Below are 20,196 nucleotides of genomic sequence, written 5' to 3' on the forward strand. Positions count from 1 at the left end.
ACCTTTGAGCGACTCGCTTCATAACGGATCTGACTAGGTGTGAGATTGGTCCAACAGCACGAAGGTGAGTGATGGATGTGACGGTAGAGGCGAAGAAAGTTATCAACACCTATAAACTCATCAGTGTATATGCCCAAAGCTGCGCCAAACTCAGGGACGCTTATATGTCGCACTAAGCCACTAAGTCAGAAAGTGATAGTACCGGCCTTATGGGTATTCATCACATGCTGTAGATAAAAAGTAGTGCAAAACTCCAAGGTAAGCTCTGAATAGGTGGGCTCGATAGTCGTAAAGAACCGATCCCACGGGACAGTGGTAATGAAAGCACAGACCTCATCAGCTAGTCCGACATGCTCTAATGCGGCCCAGTCAATACATCGGCCCAAACCTAGCAGTGACGAGAATCGAAGCATAGGATGATGAGCTTCGGTCGAGGCGCTCGAGGAGGTTGCACTGGGACCCTTCTGCTTTTTCGAAGCGGGGACGACAGTCTTCTTACCTCGTGTGTTTGTCATAGTGTACCTGCAAGAATAGATGAATAAATTCAATTTGACGCATGAACATAATAGGTAAGCAAATAAATATTCATCCAAGTTCAACCCCACAATTTAATGAAAATAGAAAATGAAAAAATGTTAATGTAAAATAAAACTAACTAAATGATTATTATATATAAGCAAGCAAGATACAAATGAAATTAATAAGACAATGATCCTAAAATATATGTAAAATATTGTGACTGTCCAAAACAAATCTTAAGCGTAAAAATAACTAATGTAACTAAATAAAAATCAACAAATCAGGAACTTAATTAGAATAATAATATATCAATAATAAAACGAACAGAAATAACGCAAAATAAAATAAAACATTAATAACGAACTAAGAATAATAATAATAATAATAATAATTCAATTAAAATGATGTAAAAGAATTAGAGGGGCAAAAAGGGTAACCAACGGTGGGTTGTGGTAGTCGGAGGGGTGCAGCCGGAACTAGTGGGGTTCGGGCCGACGATCGTGAACGGAGAGGGCACGGGTGTAGGGATTTAGGCCGTGCGGTGCAGAAGAGGGCGAGGGTGGGAGGAGGGGGGTGTGCGCGCGTGGAATGGGGGAAGAGGGGTTGGGTCAAGCTTGGAGGTTTCGTGCGGTGTGTATGCTGTTGGGGGCTAGGGAGAGGGTGTGACAGCCCTATAGTGACCCTAGTCGGAAAGCGGTTTCGGGACCGCTAAACCGAGTTACCAAATTATTTGAATGTGATATTTATGGTCTAAAATATGTGAATATGAATGTGCGAAAATTTTTAAGCTTCGATTTAGTTAATTACATGTGAATGTAGTACATAGGACTTGTGTGACACTTTTGAAATATGATAGGCTAATCTACAAGGATCAAATAGTGCATGTAATCAAAAGGAGGACTTGCATGTCAAATTCCCCCATCTAGTAGTGGCGGCCATGACATTAGGGTGGACAAAGGATGATGGGCAAAACATGTCATAGACATGTTGTGTTAGTGCATCATGGGAGGAAACAATAAACTAAAGTTAGTAATAAAGAAATGGAAAAAAAGAAAAAAAGAATGGAGAGATTGTCTCTCCCTCTCCCCATTGCCGTGAGTGTAAGAAAGAAAACAAGAAAAAAAAAGTGTCCATCTTTCTTCATAGCTCTTGGCCGAATGTTCTAAGGAAGAGAGAAAAACAAGTTGTGTTCTTTGGTTTTTCTTGACCGAAAATTCAAAAGAAAGAAGGGAGGAAATGTTGAAGAGATTCAGCCATGCTTGTAGCTAGGTGAAGGTAAGTTTGATGTTGTGCCATGAGATTCATGCATGTTTTTTTTTTTTGTTAGCTTGAGTTCTAACTAGCCCATGGTTCAAATCTTTACTATGTCATGGAGATGATATTCGGCTAAGGTGGATTTGTGTTGATGTTATTTGCATGCTAAAAGTGAAGCTTGTAATGATACATGTGATGGTGGATTGATAACTCTTGAATCTCCTTTTTAGCATCCTTGAGTGAGACATTAAATTCCTTGTTCAACCATGACCAAAATCGAAATGGTAAGGTGTTGTGATGCATTCGGCCATGGTAGGAAATAGAAGAGAAATAAGGTTGTTTTTAGATGAAGTAGAGTCTAACAAATGAGCTCGTATGTGCATTAGTTGCTAAATGGAGAAGAATCGGCTAGCAAGTTGTGTGCTAAGGCCGAATATAATTTTGTATATTATGGGTAATGCATGTGTTGAATTAGTGTAAAGGCAGAGGATGCTTTAATAGTGTATATATGTGTATTAGCCAAGTTTTGAACTAGAAACAAATGGTGTTTAGTCAATACAAGTGACCATACTTGTAGAATGTATTAAGTGTTGCAATCGGCCTTAGCATAGATGTGTATGTTCGGCCACATGAATGAGTACATGAGTTGATGGGTATGTTCGGCCATTGGTAGCCTATTGATGGCTTTAGCTTGACTTAGAAAATTCGGCTAAGGGGAAATATTAGCTAGTATGTTGAATTCGATTCGTGATTTCATACATATGTGACTCTAATGTCTAATGTATATATGGGCTAAGTACCTTGAGCTTCTCTTTTGATGTTCGAATGAATTGTATTAAATTGCTTGATGTGATTAAAATGTGTATGATCATTGTGTATTTGAGCTAAAAGGTGGCCATATGACCTATCAAACTCCTTGTCATATTCGCCATAAGCTAGCGAAATGAGACTTTAATAAGTTAAATTTGTTTGAATTAGCTCAAGAGCTTAGGGACCACAGTTGGATAAGGGAAAGGAAAAAGTGATCGAATAGCCGTTGAAGCCGTTCGACAACATCCGAGGTAAGTTTTCGAGTAATGGAATTTGGATTATGATTTGATTAGATCATGTTTTAAGCAAATCAAAATCATGCTCTTTGTGTGTGGCTATTGAGCCGAAATTGCAAGTGTGATAAGTGTCTTGTGTTTGAGTTTTGCTAATGAAAATGAAATACGAATGTGTCATAATTTATTGATAATTGTGCTTGGTTATTCGAATGATGTTCGGGCTAAGTCCCGAAGGCTTTGTGCTAAGTGACTATATCCGGACTAAGATCCGAAGGCATTCGTGCAAGTTACTAATTCCGGGCTAAGCCCGAAGGCATTTGTGCGAGTTACTAAATCCGAGTTAAGTCCCGAAGGCATTTGTGCGAGTTACTATAACCGGGCCATGTCCCGAAGGCATTTGAACGAGTAGCTATATCCGGTTAAACTCCGAAGGTACGTGATTCGGGAATGAATGAACTTGCTGTAAAAATTTCAGTTAATACGCTTGTGAAATCCCAAAACAATGAGGTATGTTTCGTATGTGCTTTGAATTAGTTGAGCCCTTACAAATAAGTATTCGCTCAGTTGATAAATGAGCTACCGGCCTTTGGCTAAGTTGATCTTTGTGTATGAATATAAGGGTTGGTAATGTGAAGTAAGTATGATATTGAGAATTTGTGCATATGAAATTATCTGTTTAGCTACATAAATACTATACTTTGGTTGTGTCTAAATTCATGACTCAAACTTACTAAGCATTAAATGCTTACTCCGCTTTTTTGATTCTCTGTTTTATAGATTTTGGTTCTTCACTATCGGACTCGGGATTTTTGAAGTCGAAGTCGCCCACACTATCAAAGCTCCTTTTGGTATATTTTTGGTTGAACTTTGAAATGGCATGTATAGGACTACCCTTTTGTTGTAGGTCATGTACCTTTCGGTTTTGTGTAAATTTGGATAGCCATGCGAAAATGGCTTAAGTATACTTTGGGCATGGTATTATAATCATTGTATGTTGTTCATTAAGAGGTATGGAAATTTTTGGAAACAATTAGCCATTGGGATGGTTAATCATGATCATATTTTGTGCTATTTATGTTAAAGGGCTAGTTGAATCATGGAAACTATGAAATAGGTAAAGCCTACCTTAAAGACAGATGCTGACAGCTGCAGTGACGTGGATGTGAAAAATCACTAAAAATAGTAGGAATGGAATTAAATAGTGAATAAATTATGTAAACGAACCTTGACGAGTCTATTTTCATAGGAAAATAATGAAACGATCATATGAATAGTATGTTAAGAGATATTTAAGTTTTCGTGAGACAGGGCCAGAACGGTTTCTGGAGTCCCTGTTCCGACTTTGGAAATTCATTATAAATTGACCAGAGATAATTAGAAGCCATGCCATATATGTACAGATTTATTTTCGAGTATAGTTTCTATAAAAACAAATGGCATCAGTATTGAATCCCTGTACAGGGAGATATCCAAGTCGTAATGCGCAAAGGTCAGTGTAGTCGATCCCTGTAACATGGGGGACTTTAACTAATAAACTGTACTAATTGACCCAACCAAAAATTCTAGAAAAAAATTTTTAGATGCATATATGAGTCTAGTTTCAGAGAAAAATCACGAAACTGATTTTCGAGTTGTGGAACTCAAGATATGATTTTTAAGGTGACAGTGACACAGTTAGCCGGCTGTCTGGAAATTTTTAAAATGAACTGTGCAAGTAAGTGGATTAAGCCCGTTAACCCCTTGTGTCCGACTCCGGCAACGGTCTCGGGTACGGGGTGTTACAGAGGGGGTCTTGGTGAGGGCTGTGCGCGAAAGGGGAGAACGTCGGTGGCCAGACTGTGAGGTGAAAGGGTGTTGCGGCGGCTAGGGTTGGAGAGTTGGGGAAGAAGAAGAAAAGAATAAAAATAAGGTTTTTTGGGGGGTTAAAATAAGGGCACAGTCGTGTTAAGGACCCGTGTTGGGCCACATGGTCGTGTCACACGCCCGTGTGGCTCAAGTTTAACCTGTGTTAATCGCGAATATTTAATGCCCATTTGTCACACGGCCGTATCGCACGGCCAAGTGCAATGTTGTTCGCATCTCCCACGCCAGAGTGGTTTCCCACACGGCCGTGTGTCCGAACACACGGCCGTGTGCCTTGCCCGTGTAGCTCCCTGACTTATTTAAAATTTGAAAATTTAGCTCCAAATTTCACACAACCTGAGACACCCCCGTGTGTCCAAGCTGTGTGATCCATACGGCCGTGTCGCACACCCGTGTGGCTCTATCGCAGGCCTTGTGGCTCGATACTTGGGAATTTTTTAGCCCTGTTTCCACACGGCCAAGGACACACCCATGTGTCCAAGCCGTGTGGGTCACTGTTCCTGTATAAAAACACGAAAAATAGATAAAATAAACTAGTTAGTGGTGTTAGTGCTCAGGTTGCCTCCCGAGAAGCGCTTATTTAAAGTCTAAGCTCGACTTACCTCAATTTCGTGTGGTCACAGTGGCTTGAGGATTTGCAACTCCTCACCTCTTCTATCAATTTTATCAAAATAAGGTCTGAGTCGAGTATTATTTACCTTGAAAGTTCCAAATTTAGTATGTGTTACCTCGACTGTTCCATGTGGGAAGGTATTCAATACCGTAAAGGGAATCGCTCTCTTTGTATTATGCTCTAAAGTAGCAATTCGAGGGTCCTTTTCATCTAACTATACTTTGTCCCCGACCTTAAATTGCTTTGTTTCATCCCTACGCTTATCGTGGTGCCGCTCTGATTCATCGTGTGCTTTTGGTTTCTCCTTGACATGTGTTCGCCATTCATCTAGTTCATCGATCTGAAGCCTTCGTTCTTTGTGAGTCGCTCTATTTTTGTTGCATAGATTAGAATGAGGCTTTATCACATTCTTCCTAGAGGATTCCTACAAAAAAGTTTACGCGTTAACATTACTCGAGTTAACAAAACTTAAGCAATCGTCTCGATTACTAGATATATTAGCAGAATCACGAGCTTGAAGTTTAACCGTGTCATCTCCTACACGAAGTATCAATTCACCTGTGCCAACATCTATGATAGTTCTAGCAGTTGCTAAAAAGTGCCTTCCCAAAATTAAAGGTACGTCACTATCCTCATCCATGTCTAAAATAACAAAGTCAACTAGGAATATAAATTTATCAATTTTGACAAGCACGTCTTCAATTATACCCCTAGGAATTCTAATGGTTTTATCAGCCAATTGAATGCTCATCCTAGTTTGTTTGAGTTTATCTAGTCCTAGTTGTTTAAACATTTTATAAGGCATAACATTAATACTTGCCCCTAAATCAGCTAAAGCATTGTTAACATTCAAACTACCAATTAAACAAGGAATTGTAAAACTCCCTGGATCTTTCAGTTTGTTGGGCAACTTGTTTTGTAGAATAGCTGAGCAGACTGTATTTAACTCCACATGCGATGACTCATCTAACTTCCGTTTATTTGTCAAAAGTTCTTTTAAAAATTTAACTGTGTTTGGTATTTGCAAAAGAGCTTCAGTGAACGGTAAGTTAATATGTAATTTTTTAAGTAGTTTAAGGAATTTACTGAATTATTTGTTTGTGTGGTCTTTCCTTTTTGCATTAGGATATGGTACACGAGGTTTATATTCTTTGCTTACCGGCTTCTGTGTACCATGATTCATCTCATCCTTACCATTACTTACCATAGCTTCGTGCCTCGTTTCAAATTTATATTCAACTAACCCTTCTTCGTCGCGTACAGTGATGGCATGGAGTTGCTCCCTTAGGTTAGTTTCTACGTTACTGGGCATGCTACCTTGTGGTCGTTTAGAAATCAACTTAGCGACTTATCTTATTTGAGTTTCGAGCCCTTGAATTGATGCTTGTTGATTCTTAAGCACTGTTTCGGTATTCTGAAAACGAGTTTCTAACACCGAGATGAATTTTGTGAGCATCTCTTCAAGGTTTATTTCTTTTCTTGTTGGTAAGGTGGTTGTTGAAAACCTGGATGATGTTGTGGTCTTTGATTTCATTGACCATCCTACGAGAAATTGGAATGGTTCCTCCAACCGGCATTATTAGTGTTACTATACGGGTTATTTTGAGGTATAGAATTATTACCCATATAATGTAATGCCCCGTACCTGAGACCGTCGCCGGAGTCGAATACGAGGTGTTAACGGACTTAATTTATTACTTATACAGCTCAAACAATTTATTTTTAAAACTTCCAGACAAGCTAGAAATCTGCGTTATAGTTACTTAAAAATTCATATCTCGATTTCTGAAACTCAAAATTAAGATCCGTAAATTTTCCCTGAAATTAGACTCATATATGTATTTACTAATTTTTTTCTAGAATTTTTTGTCTTAGTACAGTTTATTAGTTAAAGTCTCCCCTCTTTCAGGGTTCGACTACTCTGACCCCTATGTATTACGAATCAGATATCTCCCTGTACAGAGTTTCAATGACTATTCCGTTTGTTTCTTATAAAACTAGACCCAATAAAGATTTCATAAATGTAATATAAAACTCCCTAATTGTTTTTTTACAATTTATAATGAATTTTTAAATTCAGAACAGGGGATACAGAGATCACTTTGACCCTGTTCCACAAAAACTTAAATATCTCACAAAATATAGCTCATATACCTGTTTTGTTCCATCCATATGAAAATAGATTTATCAAGCTTCAATTTAATAACTTATTCATCATTTAATTCAATTTCTACTATTTTTAGTGATTTTTAAAATTCACATCATTGCTACAGAAATATTTTGTTTTGCAACAAATTTCACTTTATTATAGATTTCCATGGACTAAATAGCATTTTAAACATACATGGCATCAAATATGATTTAGATTGATCATTCCAATGGCTAATCATTCACAAACCCTTTTCTTACCAAACCATAACCATGTCATAAAATCATTTACACAAAGTGAGTATTTTGCCATACATGCCACATTCAAAATACACAAGCCATTTTACCAATTTAGGTCTTCGGATAGTGTGAACGAGTCTTCGACTTATCCCGATTCTCAAGCCGGCTTGTCAACAACTACAATGAATGAAAAGGAGGGGGTAAGCATAAATGCTTAGTAAGTTCACATGCAAATAGCAAGTAATATAATCATGCAATTCCACATAAAACATCATTTGCATAAACAACATCAAGACATTCGTGTTTCGTTTCCATTTAATATCTTTCTACGATTTCATCATACCAAGTTCTCAACCCGAGGATTTAAACACATACCTGTCAAATTTTCTCATTCACCACACTTACCAATATGTCACCTTCGTTTTAGGCATTCTTCTCATTCACTTAAGATTCACCCGTTGAACACATCGGAATATAGTTCAAATACGCGGATTCATGAATGTAAGTGCCATACCCGCAGCTAGACAAACTCAATAGCCTGCGGAACTTATGTAGCCAAGCTACCATGTAACCCGCCCATAAGTGAACTCGGACTCAACTCAACGAGTTCGGATGCCTAGTTACAACTCATGAACTCAAACTCAACTCAACGAGTTCGAAACTCAAGTATCCTAGTGACATGTCACTTGTATTCTAATCTATTCCTAAGGTTCAAACGGGCTTTTTCCTCGATCTCACATCTTTGCCGTCTTCCATGGAATATCAGAACCGATACTCGGTGATAGTTCATACTCATCAAGTAATTCACATAATTACATATTATTCAACAATAACCACAAAACACAACATTTCATGATAATAACAAGCATCATATCATATAAACAACATTAAATAGCTCAAAATTACAATTATGTTACTACATTTACACATGAACTTACCTCGATACAAAATATTAGCAATCGAGCCTATTCTTCGTAAACTTTGTTTTTCCCTCGATCGCGACTTGAATCTCGTTTCTCTTGATCTATAATGTCAAATTAATCTTATTTAATACATACATTCATCAAAACAGTCTTTAATACGAACTTTAGAAAAATTACATTTTTGCCCCTAAACTTTTGCATAATTACACTTTTGCCCCTAGGCTCGGTAATTAAACTTCATCCCTTATTCTTATGTTTTATGACATTCTGATCATTTTTCCCTTCTATAGAAACATCAAATTCACACTCTAACATGCACTTATGACTATTAGGTATTTTTACCAATTAAGCCCTTTTACTCGTTTTCACTTAAAACCGAGTAGTACAAGTTGTCTAACATAATTTAAAACCTAATATTCTATCATAAAACACCAAAATACACAAATTTCACCTATGGGTATTTTTCCAAATATGAACCCTAGGTTGAATTATTGCTAGCATAAGCTTAATCAAGCTACCGGGATTCCAAAAACGTAAAGAACATTAAAAACGGGGCTTGGAATCACTTACTATGGAGCTTGGAAGCTTGAAACAAACCCTAGCTATGGAGAACCCTTGAAATTTTGACCAAATGAAGAAGATGGACAAAAATTGGGTTTTAATTTTGTTTTTAATTCATTTTAATAACTAAATGACCAAAATGCCCTTCCTACTAAACTTTCAAAAAAATTCCATCCATGTGCAATTTTTGTCCATAGACTTAGAAATTGGTCAAATTGCTATTTAAGACCTCCTCATTAATATTTCAAAGCAATTTCATACTAAAAACTCCTAGAATGCAAGTTTTGAAAATTATTCGATTTAGTCCCTAATTTCAATTTAAGCACTTTAGGCATAGGATCTCATCACGAAATTTTCACAAAATCATGCAATCATATCATAAACATCAAAATAATTATAAAATATTTATTTCTATCTCGGATTTGTGGTCACAAAACCACTATTCCGTTTAGGCCCTAATTAGGGATATTACATATAATGGAGTTGTTCCTCCTCGGTGCTAGAATTGAAGGATGGATAATCTGTGTTGTGCATTCCTCCTCCATTTGAATCACACCACATCATTGGATGTACCTGAGTAGAACCATACAAACCATCAATCTTTTTATTTAAAAGTTCTACCTGGTTAGATAGCATAGTGACCACGTCGAGGCTGAAAACACCAGTTGCTTTTGTTGGCTTCGTTCTCATGACTTGCCACTAATAGTTATTCAGTGACATCTCTTCAATGAACTCATAAGCCTCCTCAGGTGTTTTGTTATTTAAGGTACCGCCAGCAGCTGCATCGATCATTTGCCTAGTTGAGGGGTTCAACCCATTGTGGAAAATTTGAACTTGTAGCCAAAGAGGTAACCCATGGTGAGGGCACCTTCTTAATAGATCTTTGTATCTCTCCCATGCATCATAAAGTGTTTCTAGATCCATCTGCATAAAAGAAGAGATATCATTCCTCAATTTAGCCATTTTAGCCGGCGAAAAATATTTAAGTAAAAATTTTTCTATCATTTGTTCTCAAGTAGTGATTGATCCTCGTGGTAACAAGTTCAACCACTGTTTAGCCTTATTCCTTAATGAAAAGGGAAATAACCAAAGGTGAATGGTATCGTTAGAAACACTATTAATCTTAAATGTGTCGCAGAATTCCAGAAAATTTGCTATTTGAGTGTTTGGATCCTCGTCCTGCAAACCATCAAACTGAACAAATTGTTGTATTATTTAAATAGTGTTAGGTTTCAGTTCAAAATTATTTGCAGCAACAGCAGGTCTAACTACACGATTCAATTCCTATTAAAGTAGGTTTAGCATAATCATACATAGTACGAGGAGCAGGATTCTGATCTACTAGATTTGCAGCAACCACATGAGGTAGCGAATTATTCTAATTTTTAGCCATCTCCTCGGTATTAGTGTGAAGATCGCTCTCTCGCTCTTCCTCTATGTATTGTAGATTTCGCCTTATTTCTCTTCAGTTTCTGCGAGTTGTGCTCTCGATCTCACTATCAAAAAGTAAAGGTCCTGACGGGTTTCTTCTAGTCATAAACTATAAAAACCTACTAGAAGTAACTAAAAGAAAATTTAGTAATTAAAACAAAAAACAAAATTAAATTGTAATAAAAAAATGGCTAAAGTAATAAAAATTAAGCGTTTCTAATATCTTGGTCCCCGGCAACGGCGCCAAAAACTTAATGGTCGTGAAACTAACTAAAAATTTGACTAAGGCAAGCGCACCTATCGAACAGTAGTATAGTTATGGTGAGACTGGGAAAATCGTATCCACGAGGACTAAAAGTACTAGTAATTACTATCTTTTTATTATCTAGCCTAAGAATTAAAGGATGTTTTTAAACTAAAACTAATTAACTAAGATTACGACAGAGATTAAAGTTGGAAAATACCTTTTAGAAAACCGATAGAGAAGACAATACCCAAAGAAGAATCCATCTAGACTTCACTTATTACTTCTGAATTAGACGATTTATTCACTTGACTTAATCTGTAAAAATCCCTAGTTTATGTTATTATGTCTCTCGAAACTAAAAACAACTGAATCTAGGTTGATTAATCGAAATCTCTTTCTAATTAAAACCCCTATTGTCGCATTAACTCGGTCTATGGATTCCCTTATTAGATTTGACTCTAATCCGACAGATTTATGTCGTCCTATCTCTAGAATTACATGCAACTCCACTTAATTATGAATGATCTACTCTTAAATAGAGACTTTTGCTCCACTGAATAAGCACATTAAAAACCTGAATTAATATCCTGGAATATTAAAGCAAAGGTTAAAACTCACAATTAAGAATAAGAATAAATATTTATCATATAATTCAAATAGTAATAAGATTCGTCTTAGGTTTCATCTTCCTTAGGTATTTAGGGAGTTTAGTTCATAATAATGGAAAACATCTCAAAATTAGGAAAACAACAAAACATAAAGAAACCCAAAGAACTTCTAGAGAAATTGAATGGAGATCTTCAGTCTCAAAGTAGATCCTACTTCTGAGCTGATTCCGATGGCTATCCTTGAGTATTTTCTGCCTTCTACCCTGTGTCTCCCCTTTGATCCTCTTCTAGGGTGTTTATATAGACTTTGGAATGCCCAAAATAGCCTAAAATTCCCATTTTCTGAAAAGAATTAGACTTTGGCTCGACAGGGACACGGCCGTGTGCCACGCCCGTGTGCAGGTGCTCAGGCCGTGTGCAATTCTGACTTGGTTTAATGTCAACACGGCCATGACACACAAGCGTGTGGCCTGCCCGTGTGCCTCATACGAGTGTGTGGTTTACCCATGTGGAAGTGTCTGAGCCATGTGAAACACTGAATTAGGCTCATTTTGTTTGTTTTTGGCCCGTTTCTTGCTCTTTTCGCCTTCCTATGCTCACCTAAGTATAAAACATGAATTTAAAGGATTAGGAGCATCGAATTCAATGAATCCAAGGAAATGTCATCCATAAATATGCCAAGCATGGGGTAAAAATATGTATATATTATGGTTTATCAGTGTGCGATAAGCAGCTATGTTGCACGGCCGTGTGTCCCCTGGGGTACCCTACAATTGTAAGTCAGGCTCGAGCATGGCCAAGGCACACGGGTGTGTGGCTAGTTGTGTTGCCCAAGTCAGATTCGACCACGACCAAAGCACATAGGCGTGTCTTGTAGCCGTGTGAGCAAGTCAATATGTATGTCCTGTTTTGACACAGTCTAGACACACAAGCGTGTCTAAAGTGTGCCCTGTTCAAATGGGTGTGTGACCTGTACTTGTTTGAAAAATGTTTAAGTTTTGGGAAAATTTTGTATGTCTTCGGTTTAGTCCCAACTCTTTTTTGATGTATGTTTTAGGTTTTGAAGACCTATATAAGGGACTCTATATTGATGTTGATCTCTGATGCTTTGATGTTTATGAAATGAAAGTTAAATGTTTCGATTTTGTCCGGTAATGCCTTTACCCTAGTTCAACGACGGATACGAGTTAGGGGTGTTACACCCATGATGACATTGATGATCCATTACCAAACATACACACATTTGCTTGTGAAGGCCAATAACTAGTACTCTTGTGAGTGGCATCAAACCTATGATAGCAACGATCAACAAGATGCCTTGTTTTTCCACAAAGCTGGCACTGAATACGAGAGTCAGACATGCGACCACGTCCCCGGCCACGTAAAGAACTCGAAGTAGGACGATAAGTAGAAGTTGAATCACTTTCTACCACTAAAGTAGTCTGTTCATGAGTAACCATGTTTGTTGAACTAGGAATCTCAGCTACAGTAGATTGCATTCGTGCTTCAGCATCAAGAAGCATAGTAGTAATATTTTGAACACTAGAAGGTAGTTGACTTGTTGTTATGATAGTTATAATTGATTCATACTCAGGAGAGAGACCATTGAGAATGGCAATAACATGCTCATACTCACTAATAACCTCACCACAACTTGTAAGACTATCACAGTAGCCTTTAATATTCATCAAGAGATCCTTCATTGACAAATCTCCCTTGTGTTGAGAATGGAAAAATGTCTATAGAACGTTAACCTAAACATGGTGGTCTTACTACCATATATAGTAGCAAGTGTATCCCATATCTGTACACTGGAATCCACGCCAATAGGTTGAGGTAACATACTTTGGCTAGCAGAAGAAAGAAGCCAAGATGCAAGCACACTGTCCTATTGCTCGTATAGCACAAAAACAAGATCTTCTTGAAGCACACCATTTTCATTAGGGATCATCGATGGAGGAACAATAGTTTGAAGATAAAGAAAATGTTGCAGCTTGTAAGTTTTGATTGCAAGAAGTACCTGTTGATGCCATAACAAATAATTGAAGTCATTAAAAAGAATATTAACCTTCTTGGTGGAGAAGAAAAGGCTGTCAAGGATTGAATTAGAAACCATTGTTGGTGTAGTGGGATGAACCATGAATGCTCCACAGGTCCTCAAAAATCCGTAAGGAGAGAGACGTTTGATACCATGTTAAACAAAGTAACAAAGACAGAAACATAATGCTTAAAGTTTCATTTCCATTCAACTTTTTCATACTTGAAGACTTGAGTAAGGGTATTTATACAACAAAGAATACTTTGTTGCCAACAATAATAACAACACTAACCCATTAACTGCTAGTAACTGACTTACAACAGGCTTAACAAATAATATTTATCGTAACACTGTTGAACTAATGAAGCAAGCACCAGTTGGAAGGAAAGGAAATTTTATCGGTAATGTCATGCGGAACAATATCTAGGGGCAATCTCTATATCAATTTATTGTAATATGGTATCTCCAGGAAAGAGGAAAAGTAATGTTTTAATCTTGACTGCCCTGATTCTGATATGATACTGAACATAGTTATTTTCAATTCATTTGTCTTATGTCAAGTACCTTTTAGCAAGAATTCCTTGATACTCCTTAGTGCAAGTTGTTATATATGCCATTGGTGGAATGCTAACTTTTGGCATGCTAGAAAATAATTGTGAGCTAAAAAACTGTCATTCGGACTCTTCATTTTTTAAAGTACCTATATCCAATTCTAATGTTTGACAGATTCAAACAAGGGTATAAAGATAGATCCTCCAAGGATTCATATAATGCGAATTGGAAATTTGATAAAACAGGAAAAGTTAACATACCGAGTCTAAGTAACATAGGACAAAAGTATCATGTATTGTTTAGCTTTATTAACATGGTTTATCACCACTAAGGCATGAAGAAAAACTCCGAATGCTTGGTCATTTTCAACAGGTCTTCAATGAGATCAGTTGACGGGACATGGAAGAAATAGATGCTTTTAGGGGCATATTAGATAACTCAGTTTTCGTGGCTGTTCTTAGTTGCACTGCGGTCTTCTATATCATTATCGTCGAATTTTTAGGTACATTTACGAGCACAACGCCGCTTACATGCTAACAGTGGTTGGTATGTATATTCATCGGATTCTTAGGCATGCCGATGGATCCCAGTATGAAACCACCATAGAGGGAAATAAAAAAATCGTCAAGATTTTTATTACTTGGTATCTGGAAGTTCTAATATCACACACACACATATATACTAATCAATAATTGTGTAGTTTATAGATAGAATGGTAGTCTATTTCTCTTAATTTCAAAGGTCAAAAATTTCGATGCATCCTTCACTATTATCTTCGTTAGTTTCTACTCAAAATTGAAGTAATTCAATAAAAAAGATGTGCCATATAATATGTACCAAAAGGGGAAAAATTAGTACATTTAAAGTGGAAATTTATTCATTTATATAAAACTGATGTTTCATAATTTTTAGCCTGAAAATTATAAAAACAAAAATAATTTAGAAATTTAAAATGAAAATGGATAAAGTTTAGGGAATCCAAAAAAAAATTGAAGAAAATGGGAGTAATCCACCTTACATGCTTTTTAATGTCGAAATTGCTTTTCTCATGCTTTTTAATATCCAAATAAAATAATTTAAGATGAAGTGAATTGAATAGAATGAATGAAAATTTTAGTTCTGTTAATGAGTTACATCCTAAAGATTTGAGTCATATTGATGAAGATTCCAACATGGATGGTTCCTTTGTTGCTGAGAATGAGATGTAGAATGTCCAAAATATGAACATAGAATCAAGTCCACCAAGAGGTATGCATTTCACAAGCATTCATATCTTGTTTGATGTTAAATAAATTATTAAAAAATTATAAAAATAAAAATATATATTAAAATAGTTAAATTATTAGTTTTAGTCTAATTCAATTGGTTTGTATTAATTGTGATTCGTTCAATTTAAAACTTTTTTTAAATTGGTGCCCTATAGTTTATTGATTCTACTAATCTAGTCTAATTTAGATAACTTTTATATAAATAATTAAAAGAATCAGAGTCAAAATGGTTAAATGCAAGCTTACACATAAAAATTTATTTTAGAATCGGGTTGGGATCGACAAATCTAGTTATGGGTATTGTTTTGTTTATAAAGTAAAATATTAATAATTTTATCTTTTAAAGAAAGAATTCTCAATAATCTTTAGTCAATATGAAATAATTTTAATTTTAAGAAAAAAAGATGCAAAGAAGACTAAAACTTGACTATAAAATCATTAACTCAATTATTTATATTATTATTTAAGTTCCTAAATGAGTTAGTGTTATCCTCAATTGTGTCACCAACTTGATCAGAGAAATTACTGAAATATCTTTTATAATTAAAATAAATTATATTATTTGAAGATATTTTAATCTTATTGTTTAAAAACCCAATAAAATATGCATATGACGGATTTGAACTGAACCAATTGCATTAATAAAATCTTAAATTTATGTAAGCACACATTATAATTTTCATCATAATGTATTTGATTGAGTTGGTGTTGAGTTAACTTGTGACATCAACTCATAAACTATTTAATTTTATTTTATTAAATTTAGTATTGTACATATCTTATGTGTTATTATTATTTAGTTTGAAACCATACGCTTTATTAATTATTTTTATGCTATTTTTAAACATACATTTATGTTTTATATTTGTGATTCCTACACGCATACACATATCATAAAATTTTTAGTATTAATTAATCAACTTAGATTGCTTCCCTTAAACCATATGAATAAGCCTACATTAATATCATCAATTCATACCCTAATTTATACATCTAAGTATGCAAAACACTGTTTGAACTTGGATAATTCCACTTATTTGAGGGTAGGAATATCTCAATCCAAATGTCTTACTACTTTTTATCATCTTTTAGACTCTCATTTTTCCATTGCAAATATATATTGCCAAAATGTGTAGGCTTAAAAATAGTCCGTTTATCTCACGTGTTATTATTTCCTCTATTAGCACATGTTTGCAATCAAGATAACCCCATCTCATCTTAACTAAACATAAGCCTGGTTTTCGGTATGGATTGCTGATAAGAGTGTCAGCTGAAAAATAAAGATATGGTTATGTCAGTCCTTAAATTACCATAAAAACAACTTGGACAAATTTAAAATTATTATCAAAGACATTTTGTAGGTACATTTGCTTACCCTAACAAAAATGCCCGTGTTTGGCGCTTATCTAGACAATCTTTTCAAAGACTTTAGATAGTAAAAGTAGAATAAAATTTTTTATATTAAAATTTAAATTACATTTTGATTTCTTATTAATACTTTAATCTAATATATAAAATTAATTAATTTATTTTAAAAGTAAAATAAACATAATATAATTTGACTCATTTGACGCTTAGTACACTTAAAAATTTTGAGATATTCATGTCTAATAATCATATCGGAGTTCTAGGAAGGCTAAAAATGCAGAAGATGAAATTGAAAATCTGTATGTATGATTTGACAGAGTTCTTCAAACGTTGCAGTCTTTACTGTCTACAGAGTCATTTGAAAGAACAATGAAAACCACATTGTGCGACTTTGATGGAACATTGAACCACTGAATAAATATGTGTCGGGAGAGAAACCATATGTATATTCACAGGACTAATCACTGGAGACTAAAATTCAATGCCGTACGATGCCAGACTGGATCTCCTAAGAACCCCATGAAAGCATGTGGAAGGGCTGAGCCTCTGACACCCAATTTCCCAACTGCATTCACCCCTTTCAACCCCCCCGGGGTTTTTCCCCCAGTCCACCTCAAAACAAAGTTATTCCAACTTTGGGTCCTACACCATCACCCAAAAGGAGCAAACAACAGGTTTCACATGAACAATTTTACAATGTGGTTGGTGTGGACTGTGGCATAAAGTGTTTACTCACAAATCTTACTCGCCTTCTTGCATCATCTATCTTAATAATCTGTTTACTTCATTATCAGGGTAGAAGATCCCCTTTGATTCCTTAAAAGAAATACTTTTGGGGTTTTTTAATGGCCCTCTAATCCTAGTGCTGCTTCTACCTAACAGTGACAAAAAAACTTCCCACTCATCAAAAAGGAAACCACAACATTCCAGACAAATCCAATCACCATTCATCTTATTGGAAAATGGAACCCTCAATCATCATCAACAAAAATCGTAATGAAAAAACGCTGATGAAACCTATAAGTAAAATCTAATTCCAAGAATCGATTTTATTTTATTTTTGTATTTTTTTAAAATCAAAATAATCCAATCAATAAACCCAAATCTTATCTGCAAAAAGATGGCCAACAGATTTTCATTGATCAGAGTCGTTGAATGTAAGCTTTCTCTTAGTGCCAACCCCATTACTGACAGCACAAGAGTTCTCAGGTGCATGATATACTGAAGAATAATTTGAGGAAACTACAGATTTTGGTGTCTTACAGATCCTCATCTCTATTTCATGCATCATATTATAGCAGCAAAATACATTTTCCTGTTATCAAATTCAATTGCATGATTGTCATTAGTATAGTGTTGAAGTCATATAAATAAGAGGGAAATGTAACACAGAATCGCTCACAATTTCTAGAGATCCCCAGAATGAAATGAAATTCATCTTGAGCTCCATTGCTTTTCTTGTTAATCTTTTATCAGAAGAAGCGGCTAACACCGCAGCTGCAGCAATAACCGATGATCGATGATCTACCAAATTGATTTCTGCACATCAAAAAGATCTATTCGTAAACATAAGCATACAAAGCTAAGTTCATAACTACATTCAAAGCTGGATTTTTAGAATTACCTTTTATCATAAGCACAATAAGATGCAGAGCTTTTGAGACTAATCCTTTAGGTTTAGATTCACCATAAAATTTATGGATGAAGTAAGATAAATAAGCAAAGGGCGTGATTGTACTCATCTTCCATTCCAAAGTACTGACTACCAATAACTCCATTCTTTGAATCACTTTGTTTTCAAAGTGATCTTGTATAGGATATTCTGATAAAACAGGTACTCTGCGCTCTTCCATTTTTGCTGCTAATGATAAACACGCCACCGACAACAATCGAATAACCCACAACTTCCCATCCTAACATCCAAAAATACATTGTTACAAACACAAACGAGAAACCTTTCATTTGACCATTGCTTGAACAATAAAAGAAAAAAAAAAAAAGGGGCTTACATCAATGGATTTCTTTGAGAGAAATCGATCCAAGTACATTACAGACAGATATGCTGTATGGATTTGAAACCCAAAGAGTGTTCTTGTCTAGATCAAAGAAAAAAATGTTTCATCGAACCATCCCTACTAAAAAGGAAAATAATAAATAAAGAAAAATCAGAAAAAATACAAACATTAAACATCCATTCAATAGCATTCAAGCGAGCACATTGCGGCCATTTGTTTCGAATGGTAATGGGATAATCAGAGATACAAGAAGTTTCTCTTTGAATCAACTTCTCAATATATTCATCATCATCATCCTTATCATTCAAGTAAAGATTTTCATCGTCTTCAGCTTCTGTTTCAGAAAAAGAAACTTCTTCTTCAGTTTCTTGACACAAGAGATTAGAGCAAGAAAAGTAACTCTCAAACTCCCCCATTTGTCTGTGGACTTCAAATCTCAACCAAAAGAAGAAAAACAAAACATGGGTTTGGTCGTTTATTTCCTACAAGGCTACAACTAGTAGTATATATGTAGAGTGTTGAATACACGTCTGAGGAGATTAAGGAAAATCCTAGAGAATGGGAGTCCCCAATTTAATTTTTTATTTACTTTATAAATCATTTTAATTTTTATGGCGTAAAAATAAGTATTTTATATTTAAAATAATATTCAAAAGACGTTCATTTTGTCGAATAATTATAGAAATTTAAAACTAAAAATAATATAAAATATTAAAAATCAAATTGAGTATAATAAATAATTTAAAAAATCTAAAGAATCCAACTAAACCAAAATGACCTAAAAAGAGATTTGAGTTGTGAGGAGTGAAAAAGCGGGAAAAGGGAAGGTGATGATGAGAGTCGCGGTTTTGGTGCCGCCAAAATCAGCGGACGAGATATAAGAGAGAAATAGGCGTTATTTGGCAGTTACGGTGAGTGTGCACCGTAGGAAACTAATCGTGCACCGTAGGAAACTAATCATGCACCCCACTCTTACGCGCTTCTCTCCCTCAATTCTCTGCATCTTTTGGGAGATTCTGCTTATGTTGGTAGCATACGGGTCAAAGGTATTGTATAATTATTACTAAAGTATCCTATACACGGCCATTGTTAGTGGAATAATGAAACTCCTACTAGGTTTAAATGATGCCATAATTAAAATTTTAAGTATTGAAATTTTACTCTTAAATTTTATAAATGATGAATTTATATTAGAATATTATTTGGTAAATTAGTAAATATAACTATTAAATATAATTGTGATGTTTGATAAATATAAATATTGATTTTAAAATATTATTAATTATTAATTATTAATTTTATTAATATAATATTTATATTATTTTAAATTGTTTTAGATAAAAGATAAATATAGTATTTTGAATATCTCATTTTAAAGAGATATTTCATTTTAATTTTAATAAAATAAAACTGATTTAATACTTTTCTAGCTTAAGCGATAAGTACAACTTACTTATCTTATTCAACCTTATTTTTACTGAAAATTTTATATTATGTAAAAG

The 20,196-nt window shown here is 35.0% G+C and overlaps 1 protein-coding gene, 1 non-coding gene and 1 pseudogene across 2 annotated transcripts; 2 read left to right on the forward strand and 1 right to left on the reverse strand.

Moving 5' to 3' along the window:
• The window catches only part of LOC128285400 (calcium-transporting ATPase 2, plasma membrane-type-like), a 59,958-nt pseudogene extending 45,309 nt beyond the window's left edge, over positions 1-14,649 (forward strand).
• Positions 10,018-10,124, forward strand: LOC128285911 (small nucleolar RNA R71). Its single transcript, XR_008276458.1, has one exon. It is a non-coding gene; the product is annotated as a small nucleolar RNA R71 (small nucleolar RNA).
• A 3,136-nt stretch (positions 14,650-17,785) lies between the features above and the next one.
• Positions 17,786-19,547, reverse strand: LOC108459970 (cyclin-D5-1-like). Its single transcript, XM_017759364.2, has 5 exons — positions 18,862-19,547; positions 18,689-18,775; positions 18,304-18,592; positions 18,082-18,218; positions 17,786-17,994 (listed from the first exon to the last, which is right to left on the reverse strand). Exons 1-5 carry the CDS (start codon positions 19,108-19,110, stop codon positions 17,815-17,817), a joined length of 942 nt encoding a protein of 313 aa, XP_017614853.1. The 5' UTR covers positions 19,111-19,547; the 3' UTR covers positions 17,786-17,814.
• Between the last annotated feature and the right edge of the window lie 649 nt (positions 19,548-20,196).

This window comes from Gossypium arboreum, chromosome 12, assembly GCF_025698485.1.
Source record: "Gossypium arboreum isolate Shixiya-1 chromosome 12, ASM2569848v2, whole genome shotgun sequence".
NCBI classification, from domain to species: domain Eukaryota; kingdom Viridiplantae; phylum Streptophyta; class Magnoliopsida; order Malvales; family Malvaceae; genus Gossypium; species Gossypium arboreum.